At 37.0% G+C, this 11,437-nt stretch overlaps 1 protein-coding gene across 1 annotated transcript; it reads left to right on the forward strand.

Moving 5' to 3' along the window:
* Nucleotides 1-1,999: 1,999 nt before the first annotated feature.
* LOC149385015 (CASP-like protein 1B2) lies at nt 2,000-4,652 on the forward strand. Its single transcript, XM_089627099.1, has 3 exons — nt 2,000-2,268; nt 2,373-2,496; nt 4,162-4,652. The coding sequence occupies exons 1-3, from the start codon at nt 2,036-2,038 to the stop codon at nt 4,405-4,407; spliced, it is 603 nt and encodes a 200-aa protein (XP_089483225.1). The 5' UTR covers nt 2,000-2,035; the 3' UTR covers nt 4,408-4,652.
* Nucleotides 4,653-11,437: the final 6,785 nt, after the last annotated feature.

The raw sequence follows: 11,437 nt of genomic DNA on the forward strand, positions 1-11,437 counted from the left end.
TTCACGTTTTAGTGCCCTTTTCATATATCTATCCATGAATTCAACTCGCCCTCCTCCTAAATTTGAGATCCCCATACTTCCTTTCAAACACTTACCCAAATGTTTGTTACCGGAACATATACGATCTGTGCGTCATTCACGACTACAAACTGATCAATGTATATCACTCACAATTTAGTGGATCAATAATACGTATATGAACACACAAGAATGCTCAGAATAGTTTTTGATCTACACAATCTCTCAAGCTGGATATGCTTTCTTTAGGATTTTCTGATGTGAATGAAAATATTCAAGGTAGAATCTAACAAAACTAAATCTGTAATAAAACCAACAATTACCCTAAATATTGGACCAAATCGTATCTTGCGAGATCTTTTGAGACCCGTAAAAGATGTTACAACATGTTGCAAAACATCATGGATGACATCTTGAAGAGATTTACCATACATAAAATCACCCAATATCAACGTAATAACTATGATCATCTGCGGATAAAAACTAGGGAATTGTAATTTAATGCCTATTTATAGAAAAAAAAAAGATGAGCCATTTTCACAAAATTTAATCATTTAAACTAGGGAAAATAACACATTTATACCCTATGTTTTAGTGAAATGTCGAGTTTAACCCTCGATTTTCAAAAATGTCGAGTTCATACCATCTGTTTTACTAAAATGACAAAATTATACCTTCTGTTTAACTAAAATGACGAAATTATACCCTGAAATAGACAACAGTGTCACGAATATTCTTTTTATTGACTTTTAATTGACGTTAACTATAATATTTATATATAAACACAATTATCTTTAGTCATTCGCGCCATATATGTAATTTATTTAAAAACTAAAAAAATAAACAAAAGTCTCTTAATCGTGAAGAACACAGAAAGATGCAAATGGGTAAACATCGATAGTTGATAGTCATCAAAATCGCATATTCGAACAGAGAATCAAGGATTTAGAGTTACAATTCGAACACGGAATGAAGTCATCTCTTAGAAGGTATGAGTTTTATTATTTAATTTCAATTTAAGGCTATTTTTATTTCAAAATTGAGAATTTGGAAGTTAGGGTACTGATTTAGATTTTATTCGGTTTTTCTTATATAAGATATAATATCAATGAAATGGAGATTTGTGACGCTGTTATTCATTTCAGGGTATAATTTCGTCATTTTAGTTAAACAGAGGGTATAATTTCGTCATTTTAGTTAAACAGAGGGCATGAACTCGACATTTTTGAAAACCGAGAGTTAAACTCGATATTTCACTAAAACACGGGGTATAAATGTGTTATTTTCCCTTTAAACTAGGGAATTGTAATTATAGAAAAAGCACATAAAAAAACACATAAGTAGTTCATATCTACTTAATATTTTTTTAATATATAGTAATAGGTAATATTTTTCAATATATTTACTTTAAAATATTAGAAAAATGACCAAATAATAAAATATGTATTGTTGTTTGCTAAACATAAAAATTCTGGGAATTCGAAAAACCTAATAACTAAAAAAAAAGTTGGTGGTATAATTATTTATTGTCTATATGATTTCTCTTAAATTATTTGCTTATTTATTGTTTCATTAAAACATTAATTTAATAGTTACAATCTCTATGAACAAATTCAATGGATTCTATTACGAGTGTTCCCGTTGAACTTGAAGACATGATAATGTTTTCTAGAATACTAATTTTTGAGTCCCATTAAAGACATTCCCACATATATATATATATATAAAAGACAGACAAAAGAAAGATAAAACAAATACTTGACATTCCGAAAAACTAATGCAAGAGCTTAAGCACCCAATTAGCTGCACCAAACGTCAGAATTCAGTGGATAGTTAGACCATCCAAAGAAAAATCGGAACAAAGGCATTATATTAGCTTGTTGGACATACCAAATGATATTGGCAAATAGATTGACCTTCCTCTACGTACCTCATATATATAATAGTTAGCTCTACACTCTTCCAAACACACCCCTTTCGGTTTACATTATTCCTATAATTTTCGCCTTAAAAAAAAATGGACGTAGAAACCAAAGAAAAACATGAGGTTGGGTTTGCTCGGCTTCGAGCCGGAAAGTCGGTAGGAATGACCATTTTCGTGCTCAGGCTCGCCTCGTTTCTGGCCACGGCTGCGGCGACTATTGTAATGGCGCTCAATAAAGAGACTAAATCTATTGTTGTTGCCACTATTGGAAGTAACCCAGTTACTATCCAACTTACCGCCAAATTTCAGCACACTCCAGCTTTTGTGTGAGCTTATTGTTTTCTTTGATCTCAATACATATATATCATTATTTGTGACGCATAATAAATCATCCATTTAAAAATGAGTCATCGATTATATATTATTACAGGTTCTTTGTGATAGCGAATGCAGTGGCCAGTTTTCATAGTTTGTTGATGATAGCGTTTGGCGTGTTCAGACACAAGCTCAACCACAAAGGACTCTCCCTTGTTATGGTTCCCATTTTAGACACGGTATTAATTATTATTTTTAATCCTTTATTTATACGCGTGTGCTTATTCAACAAAGCAGACCCGAGCACTGGATTTACATTTATTTCTCCTTTCCTTGCGCTTTCTTCGCTTACGGTTGACTGTATATTATGTAGCACCCCGACACACGCGAGTGTTTGATAAATGATTTATATATTTTTAGTGATTTCTAGGAATCAATTAACAGGAATAGCTAGGATTCGTAAAACAATTAATAGAAGGAAAAAGTTGTACAAAATAACAATTTGAAACTTATTTATTAACAATATAATCAAAGTTTAAACTTTTTAGCAAAGTAGTCAATTTTTTATAGTCAAGATTAAAATTTTAGACGATTATTATAAGTACTTTATCACTTTAAAAAAATTACTCTTAGGGTAAAAAAAATTAAAATTAGATTGCTGCACGTTTTTTACTATTTCACTAAATTAAAATAAACTTTGACTATTTTACAAATTCATAACTTTAAATTGGCTATTTAACTACATCATCGTAATATTATCATTGGTACTGTTGTAATAATTTGTTAGATCGACATTCTTTATCCCGGCCGTGTAATTCATTTGCAATGGAAGATAGATATTTAGATTTTTTTTATTCTTTCTAACTCTTGACTATTTTGTTTATTTCAGGTTTAGTTTTAGCACAAACACTTGCAAATTATTGAGTGCGAGTGATTATAGTCCTCAACTATATGTGCCTGAATTATTTTAATGAATAAAAATAATAATGTTGTGACTCTTGATTTTAAAGTATTTTAGCTAATTTCGTAAAATTGATAAAACTTTTAAATTAATCATTTACCTGAATTGTAACATTTTATTAATGAAACTTTTAACAAAACAACTTTTTTTTTTAAAGAAAATTTCAACAAAACAACTCAAAGAAAATTTAGGAACCTAAATTACTGGTTAATAATATATATATATATATATATATATATATATATATATATATATATATTTTTTATAAAAATCGGAAACGGCTCATCTTATAATATTTCGTATTTATAGTTTGATTATACTTTAGAGCTTCTTAAGGTGATAGGTTTCATTAGAAGGGTTAACTGATTTTAGAAAAGGACTAATAGCTGAGGATTATTTTGCTGATCAAATTAATTTGAAGATCAAAATGCCACTCACACACAGGAGAGAGCAGGGATTATATCTGTTGAAATGTTTTGTTTGGTAGAACCTTAACCAAGTTGTTGATTAAAAACTAATGAAACCCACAAAATTCAAACTAAAACCTTAAACAAACTTGGTCACCGTAAAATTTAAAAACATTTAATTTAAGACTATAAAATTTAACGGCAAATAAAGATCAAATTTAACTAAGAGTATGTATTGCCTTATTAGCATTCATTTTTTAGTTTTTGAATATGTCTTACCATTCAAATTGGTAACAGGAATGCAACCCCATCCATCCCGTCATGTTTTTTTTTTTCGTCAATTAATTTTTTTGTTTGTTTGTAAATTTCACGTATATTTATTTAAAATTTTAAGCATAAATGTACTCTACATCGAAAAATACTAAGCTCAAATTAGCATAAGGATCTTACCCTTTTTTATATTGCTGACAATATTTAGCTCAATGTTGTGTGATGGATGAAGTTTAACAGTTTACTTGTGACCCAACATGATACAGTTAGTGTTAGTTTTAGTATCAGCCGGGAACGGCGCGGCGGCTTTCATGGCAGAGGTAGGAAAGAACGGGAATTCGCACGCAAGGTGGAACAAAATCTGTGACCGGTTCGGAAACTATTGTAACCGCAGCTCTGGTGCCCTCGTTGCTTCGTTCATTGGTCTTGCTCTCTTGCTCGTCGTCACGCTCTTCTCCATTATCAAACTCCTTAATAAACCAAGAGCTAGTAATCACAATGTCACAGCTTAATTAGCTACCGCTATTCTTTCCTTACCACAAGATTCGTTTCCTAGAACAATATACTTTCCAGATACTATGCATTACTCCATGATCTGAACTACTGTACTGTGTGATTTAATTATGTTACATTTTCTCGCACATCTTTATACACTAGATCTATATATACTAGTTGTAATGTGAGTCATTTTAAAATTATATAATTTCTTGTTAACAGAAATTATTTAAATAAAAATAAGCATTAAAATTATTAAATATTTCTTACAAAATAATTAGACATGATACGAAGACCGATATAAATAAAACAGAAATATATTTCATAAACAAATTTTAAAGTAACTAAGTCACTAACCTGTTGTGAATCGTTAAATAGCCAAAATTGTGTTGCTTGTAGGTAAATAATCATTTAGAGATCCTGTCATCATGTGGATAATTGAAGTATTTTATATCGGTATTTACGTAAATTTGATAAAGAGACTAGACACGACTCACTTATGTTGTTATGCGTAGGGATGTTTGGGTTAGTTGTTTCTTTCGTGTGCTATCAATCCGAACCGTTATAATTAATTTTTAAGTTTTAAAACTCAAAACCAACCCTATTGAAAGGTAAAACCAAACCAGCCCAAAAATAATCGGATTGGTTTGAGTTGGATTTTTCGGATTATAAATATCGACAAATGACTTTATAATTCGAATGAAAATCATACATGTATATTATATCTAATACGTTATTGTTGACCTGTAAAATTAGTACAACAATATCTCATGAAATACACTAAGCTCCGGGAACGTGAGTTCCGAGAAGGCTGAGTGTTTAGGCAAGACTTTTCCAAAATACATAAGAATCTCGTACAAGGAAGTAAAATATAAGGGGATTGTAGAAGTAAAGCTATGGCAAGTTTGTTCGTAAAAATCAAAAGTCCTCCTCTTCCTTGAGTTCTTCCACTATTTATAGATGTTCTGCGTTGATAACGTGGGGTGATCAGTCTGACGTCTCTGACAGTTACCACTCCGTTGTTTTTTGTTTGTGCGTTTAGTGGGTAATTATTTTTTGTGCTTTCCTTGGTCATAACCATCGAGGTGAGCGTTTTGTTTAGATTTATTTACACGTGTTTTCTTTGTTTTGACTAGTCTTTGACCGACCAGCTTCTCTTCTCTTCGAAGCTCTGCTCAGTAGGGGCCGTTCTTGACTTATGAACGTAGCGTTCTTTATCTTTCATGAGTTCTCGGACCTATTTGACTCGAACTCCAGTCTGGATTCATGTTGTTCTCGGCACTCTGAGGATTCTTTTAGTCGCTTCCGATTATTTGAGTAACAACAGCCTTCCAGTTTCTTAGTATTTTAGCAAAAAATGATAAGGAACTATTCAGTATAATCTTCCTTTCAATTAAACTTTACTCATTTTTACTATTTGATCTTCTCGGTACTAGCTGATATGGATTTTTATTTTTTTCACCACCTTCTTTCTTTTAAGGGGTTTTAGTGGAGTACGGCGTCGTTTCACGTTCGTTTTCGTTTGAAAAAAGCGATTCTTACGTACTGACCGTTAGATCTTTGAAGCTTCTCTCGTACGCTTCATCTGGACCGTCCGCCCATTGAGTATTTAAACCTCAATTTGGGTTTTCGGTTTCATTTCCTCATTTCCCCTAGTTTGGATATTTCGCTTTCTTTCTCTTCTCCAGTGATTTCTCATCTTTTCCGCGCTTTGTTCGACTGAAAACTTGGTTTTCTCAGACTTTACGCCTTCAAACACTTTGGGTAAGTTGTTGATACATTCTATTATGTGGTTTTTGTTCACAATGCACGTATTTTGCCCAATTTTTCGCGAAATTTTATTAGAGGTTTGCACTGTGCGTCTGCTCGGACTTTTATGCTAGGAATTATTTATGTGATATCATAGGAAATGGGTGGTCGATCGAGGCCGAATTTGATGATTGATCCTCGGGTGGTCAAAAGGACCGAGCCTGATCCCAAGGAGGTGATTCTTTCTTCTGGGAGTAGTATCTCGTTTTTTCGAGACCGTGATTGGTATCACATCCCGGAGATTGGCTGGGATCAGCTGGTCTTTGCTATCACACTTTCTCAAGTTTTTCATCGTCCTCACATGCATCCCGAGCTCATGAATAAGGAGCTTGTGGACTTGGTGTTCGAATCCCCGAGATTTTATTGCAGGGAAGAGATGCCGTCCGAGTCGGGCGCTCATATTTTCGTGGATGAAGCCAGTCCTCCTCCGAGCTCTTTCTCGGAGCCTGCTCTTCCTCTGCGCCTGAGGCCGAGGAGGCGGTTGCCAGGTCTGGATCGCCTGGTTCGAGCTGTCGGACCTTTGGCGTGGATATCCCGAAGGATGACCTTGACGATGACATCTCTGAGTGCCGGGAAAGCTAATTTTTGGCCGTTCAATGGACTTCTCAGGTTTCTCCCGTGTATCTCGCAAGAGTACGCAAGGAGTTCCAGATACCCGAGAACATTGTGTTGTCGGTCCCGGAGGAACGTGAGCGGGCTTGTAGCCCTCCTCCCGGGAAAGTGGCGTTAAATGTCTCCATTTTGAGAGTGATTGGCGGGTTGCCTATGCACCCGTTCATCTCTCAATTTGTGGCCGACCTAGGTTGTGCCCCGATGTAGCTCGTTCCAAACGTCTACCGGACGTTTATTAGAATGACGGTACCCTGGGCCAAATTCTACAATCGATCTCCGGTGTTGGCCGACTTCGCCCAATTTTATAGCCTCAAGTCGTCCTCGGACCAACAAGATTTTCGCGCGACGCCCAAGATAGTCACCCCGAGCAAGACTGCGGTTCTGCCTAAGGCGGCCGGCACTCCGAAGGCGCCAAATTCTGACGTCGCCGAGCCTTCCACTGCTCGGGACCACTTGACTCCGACCATGGCCTTTCTCGAAGGTCATTTTTCTGCGGAAGATGTCGGGGCTTTGTGATCCAAAGCGACGGTGGCCTGTTTAGAGTCGGTGGCCGAGGCCAAAGCCTTGGTATGTTCTCGTTGCTTTGCTAACTTTTCTCTTTAGAAATCTCTACCATTATTGTTATTTATGTGATGTGTTCTGATTTTGCGTAGGCTCTTGCCGGGGCTGTGAGTTTGGTGGACATGGTCGGTGCACTCCAATCTCTCAAGAGGAGGAACGACCGTTTCCTCAAGGAGCGGGATGCGGCCAAGGCCGATCTTGACAAGATCAGGTCGGAGCTTGAGGAGAAGCATCGTGCCGACCTCGAGGCTGCTCGCGCCGCTGCTCGTCTTGAGGAAGTGGAGGCTTACAAAGCGTCTGAAGATTATCGCAACATGCGATATGATCTTTATAACGCTGGCCTTGTCGAAGCGGTCAAGATTTTGGGTCCGAGGAATCCTAACTTGGATACCACGGATTTGGATGACGAGTCCGAATCGATTGAGGGCAATGCCGATCAAGCTCCTCCCTCCGACACCATTGTGGGCACTCCTGATCAATCATGAACAAGTTGCTGTTTTTTTTCTCTCTTCCCTTTTTTTTAACCCGAAAGGATTTTGAACAATTGGTACTGGTCGGACCTTATTATTGTAATAATATATTTTTGTTATAACCCGAAAGGGTTTTGAACGATTGGTCCGTGGTCGGACCTTATTATTATGGTAAATCTTCTTAGACTTCAGCATAATTTTTCTTGTTTATTTTCGTTCAAAGGTTTTTGAAGTAAAGATATTCTCAAAGTATTTTTGGTTCTTTGTCGGTACTTCTCCCTTAGGAGATTTTTAGTTCTGGACTCATTTTAAAAGAAACGCAAGAAATGTTTTATGCTTTAAATATAGAAAGGCTTTTATTTAATAGAGAAATGTTTCGAGAGAAATTCTAGAGTGAAAAGATTAAATAAAACTTTTGGCTCTGAAGTTGTGTGGTAAAGAGTAATTTTTTAAAAATATTCCCAAGTACTTTTGATCGGACTGGAGTAGAAAATACTTTGTTAATACCGTACTTTTCACAAAAGTTTTTGAATGAGTCGCTGTCAAACTAAGTTCCGTGGTCGGATACAATTTTGACTGGGATCCCGAATCTTGTTATGATATTTTTCCAAACAAATTTTTCTATGTTGTGTGAAGTGATCTTATTCAAGGGTTCGACTTCGGCCCATTTTGAAAAATAATCGATGGCTACTATGGCGTACCTGCACCCTCCTTTTCCTGGTGGTAGTGCTCCGATGAGATCTATCCCTCATTCGGCGAATGGTACCTATCACGTCATCATGATGAGGGGAGAATGTGGAAGTCGTGGTATGTTAGAGAATTTTTGGCACTTGGGGAATTTTCGTACCATGCCCCGAGCAACCGCCTTTATTGTGGGCCAATAAACTCCATGTCGGAGTATTTTTTGCGCTAACGCTTCCGCCCCAATGTGACTTCCACAAATTCCTTTGTGAATTTCTTTAGGGGCATATTCGGCCTCGTCCTCGTCCAGACATCTCAGCAGTGGATATGAGAATCCTCGCTTGTAGAGCGTGTTCCCTTCCTGTACGTATCTTGCAGCTCGAAACTTCAGGTTCGTGCTTCTGACTTGATTTGTGGTAGGGTTCCGTCTTCCAGGTAATTCTTGATTGGATCTTGCCAGCAAGACTGCTGCCTTACTTGTAAGACTAGATCTCTTTCTGGGATGCTCGGATGTTGGATTTGTATGACAGGGACAGGGTCGAAAGCAGACCCCTAAGTGGCCAGTTTTGCAAGGGCGTCTGCTTCTTCATTCATGGACCTAGGAATTTGAGTGATCTCACAACTTTCAACTCTTGCGTGAGGTTGCGAGCCTTCTCGGCATATTGCGACATCTTTTCGCCTTTTGTCTGAAATTCGTTTTTTACTTGGTTGATTACTAATTGAGAATCCGAATATACTTTTAGCTTCCTGATTTCTAAGTCTTTCGCTATCTCTAAGCCATGGATCATGGCTTCATACTTGGCCTCATTATTAGATGCATTAAATATTAATTTCAAAGAGAATTTTACCTTGTGCCCGTCGGGTCCGATGAGTGCTCCGGTGCCTTTTTCGTTTGCAACACCATCTACATGCATCTCCCATATGCAATACTCGATTGGCCTGTAGATGAACTCGGCAATGAAATCCGCCACAGCCTGCCCTTTGATGGCTGGTCGGGGATTAAACTGGATGTCGTATTGTGTAAGTTCGATTGACCAATTCATCAATCTTCCCGACACTTCTGGCTTTTGCAGGATTTGTTGGAACGGGAAGTTGGTCAGTACCGTGATGGGGTGTTCCAGTAAATAGTGTTTTAGCTTTTTGGAGGCAATTACGAGTGCAAAAGCTAGCTTTTCTAACTTCGGATATCTTCCTTCTACACCGTTGAGACGCTGAGAAGTTTAGTATACCGGAAGTTGGTGCTTCCCGTCGTTCTTGATTAGTCCCAAGCTCACCACGTGCTCCAAGACAGCGAGATAGATTTCCAGGGGCTCTCCGTCTTTGACCTTCCTCAAGGTTGGGGGCTAAGCGAGGTGCTCTTTTAGATACTCAAAATCCTTGTTGCACTGCTCGGTCCACTCAAATTCTTTCGATCCTCTGAGTGTATCGAAAAAGTGGATGCTCCGGTCAGTTGATCTAGAGATGAACCGCCTTGGTGCCGCAATGCACCCTGTCAACTTCTGGACTTCCTTGATGCTTCTCGAGGCTTCATTTCCAGCAGTACTATTATCTTCTCGGGATTTACCTCAATTCCTCATTCGTGGACGATGAACCTAAGGAATTTTCATGCGGAGACACCAAAAGTACATTTAATTGGGGTAAATTTTCATTCTATTTTGTCGCATAATTTCAAAAGATTTTCTTAAATCTTCGGTGTGCTCGTTTATTTTTCGAATTTTCACGAGGAGGTCGTCGATGTATGCTTCCATGGTGACTCCAAGTAAGTCCGCAAACATTTTATTTATAAGCCTTTGATATGTGGCTGCGGCGATTTTCAATCCGAAAGGCATCACTGTATAACAGTACAGTCCTCAGTCTGTTATGAACGCGGTGTGATCCTGGTCGGGGCCATACATGGGGATTTGATTATATCCCTTGTAGGCGTCCATGAAACTCAAGATTTCATGCCCGGCCGTAGCGTCTACCAATTGATCTATTCTTGGCATTGGGAAACTATCTTTGGGACATACTTTATTTAAGTCTGTGAAATCCACACAGGTCCTTCATTTCCCGTTGGATATTTAGTTTCTCGGATATATTTGTTAGAGACTACTTTATCTACTTCTTCTTTCAAAGCTAGATATCTTTCATTATTCAGAGCTCTCCTTTTTTGGCTAATAGATTTTTCTTTGGGTCTATCTTTACAGTAGTACAAAATATAACATCAGGTGTGGCGTTTTTCGCACCTGAATGTCCAAAAGTCGCACCTGATGTTTTGTCGCACCTGATAATTTTAGGTGCAAAAATCCGCACATGAAAGTCATTACTATCAAGTGCGATAAATTTAGGTGCGATTTTTCGCACCAACAGTCGTACCTAAATTTACTAAAAAACAATATATTAAGGCGGGATATAGAGTTTCAGATGCAACTAGTCGCATCTGAAACTTTAGCGCCAAATGTATCAGATGCGATTCGTCGCATCTGATACTCATTCCCGCCTAATAACTTGGCGGGATACAATACAATCAGATGCGACTAACCGCATCTGAAATCTTTGGCGCTAAAGCTTCAGATGCGACTAGTCGCATCTGATTCTCTTTAGTTTTTTTTTTAAATGTTGATTCTAATATAATCAACATATAAAAAGATTCTATTAGAATCAATTTTTTTTTTGTAAAATTAATTAAATAATTTTAATAATAATAATTATACAATATTAATTAGAATAATAATTATATATATGTTGATTCATATAATAATTATATAAATCATTTAATATAAATTCTAATATTAAGAACATAAAATTTGATAATTTACGTTCAATAAATTAAAAAAAATTACAACCTATTCATTTTGTTTCCCTTTTTCACTCGGAGGGTTTCAATTCTTCAATGCACGACATCCTCTTCCGTCAGATCTTCCTCGTGCACCTT

The sequence above is a fragment of the Urtica dioica genome, chromosome 9 (assembly GCF_054948205.1).
Source record: "Urtica dioica subsp. dioica isolate 48M chromosome 9, U.dioica_male_clone48M_v1_H2, whole genome shotgun sequence".
Taxonomy (NCBI): Eukaryota; Viridiplantae; Streptophyta; class Magnoliopsida; order Rosales; family Urticaceae; genus Urtica; species Urtica dioica.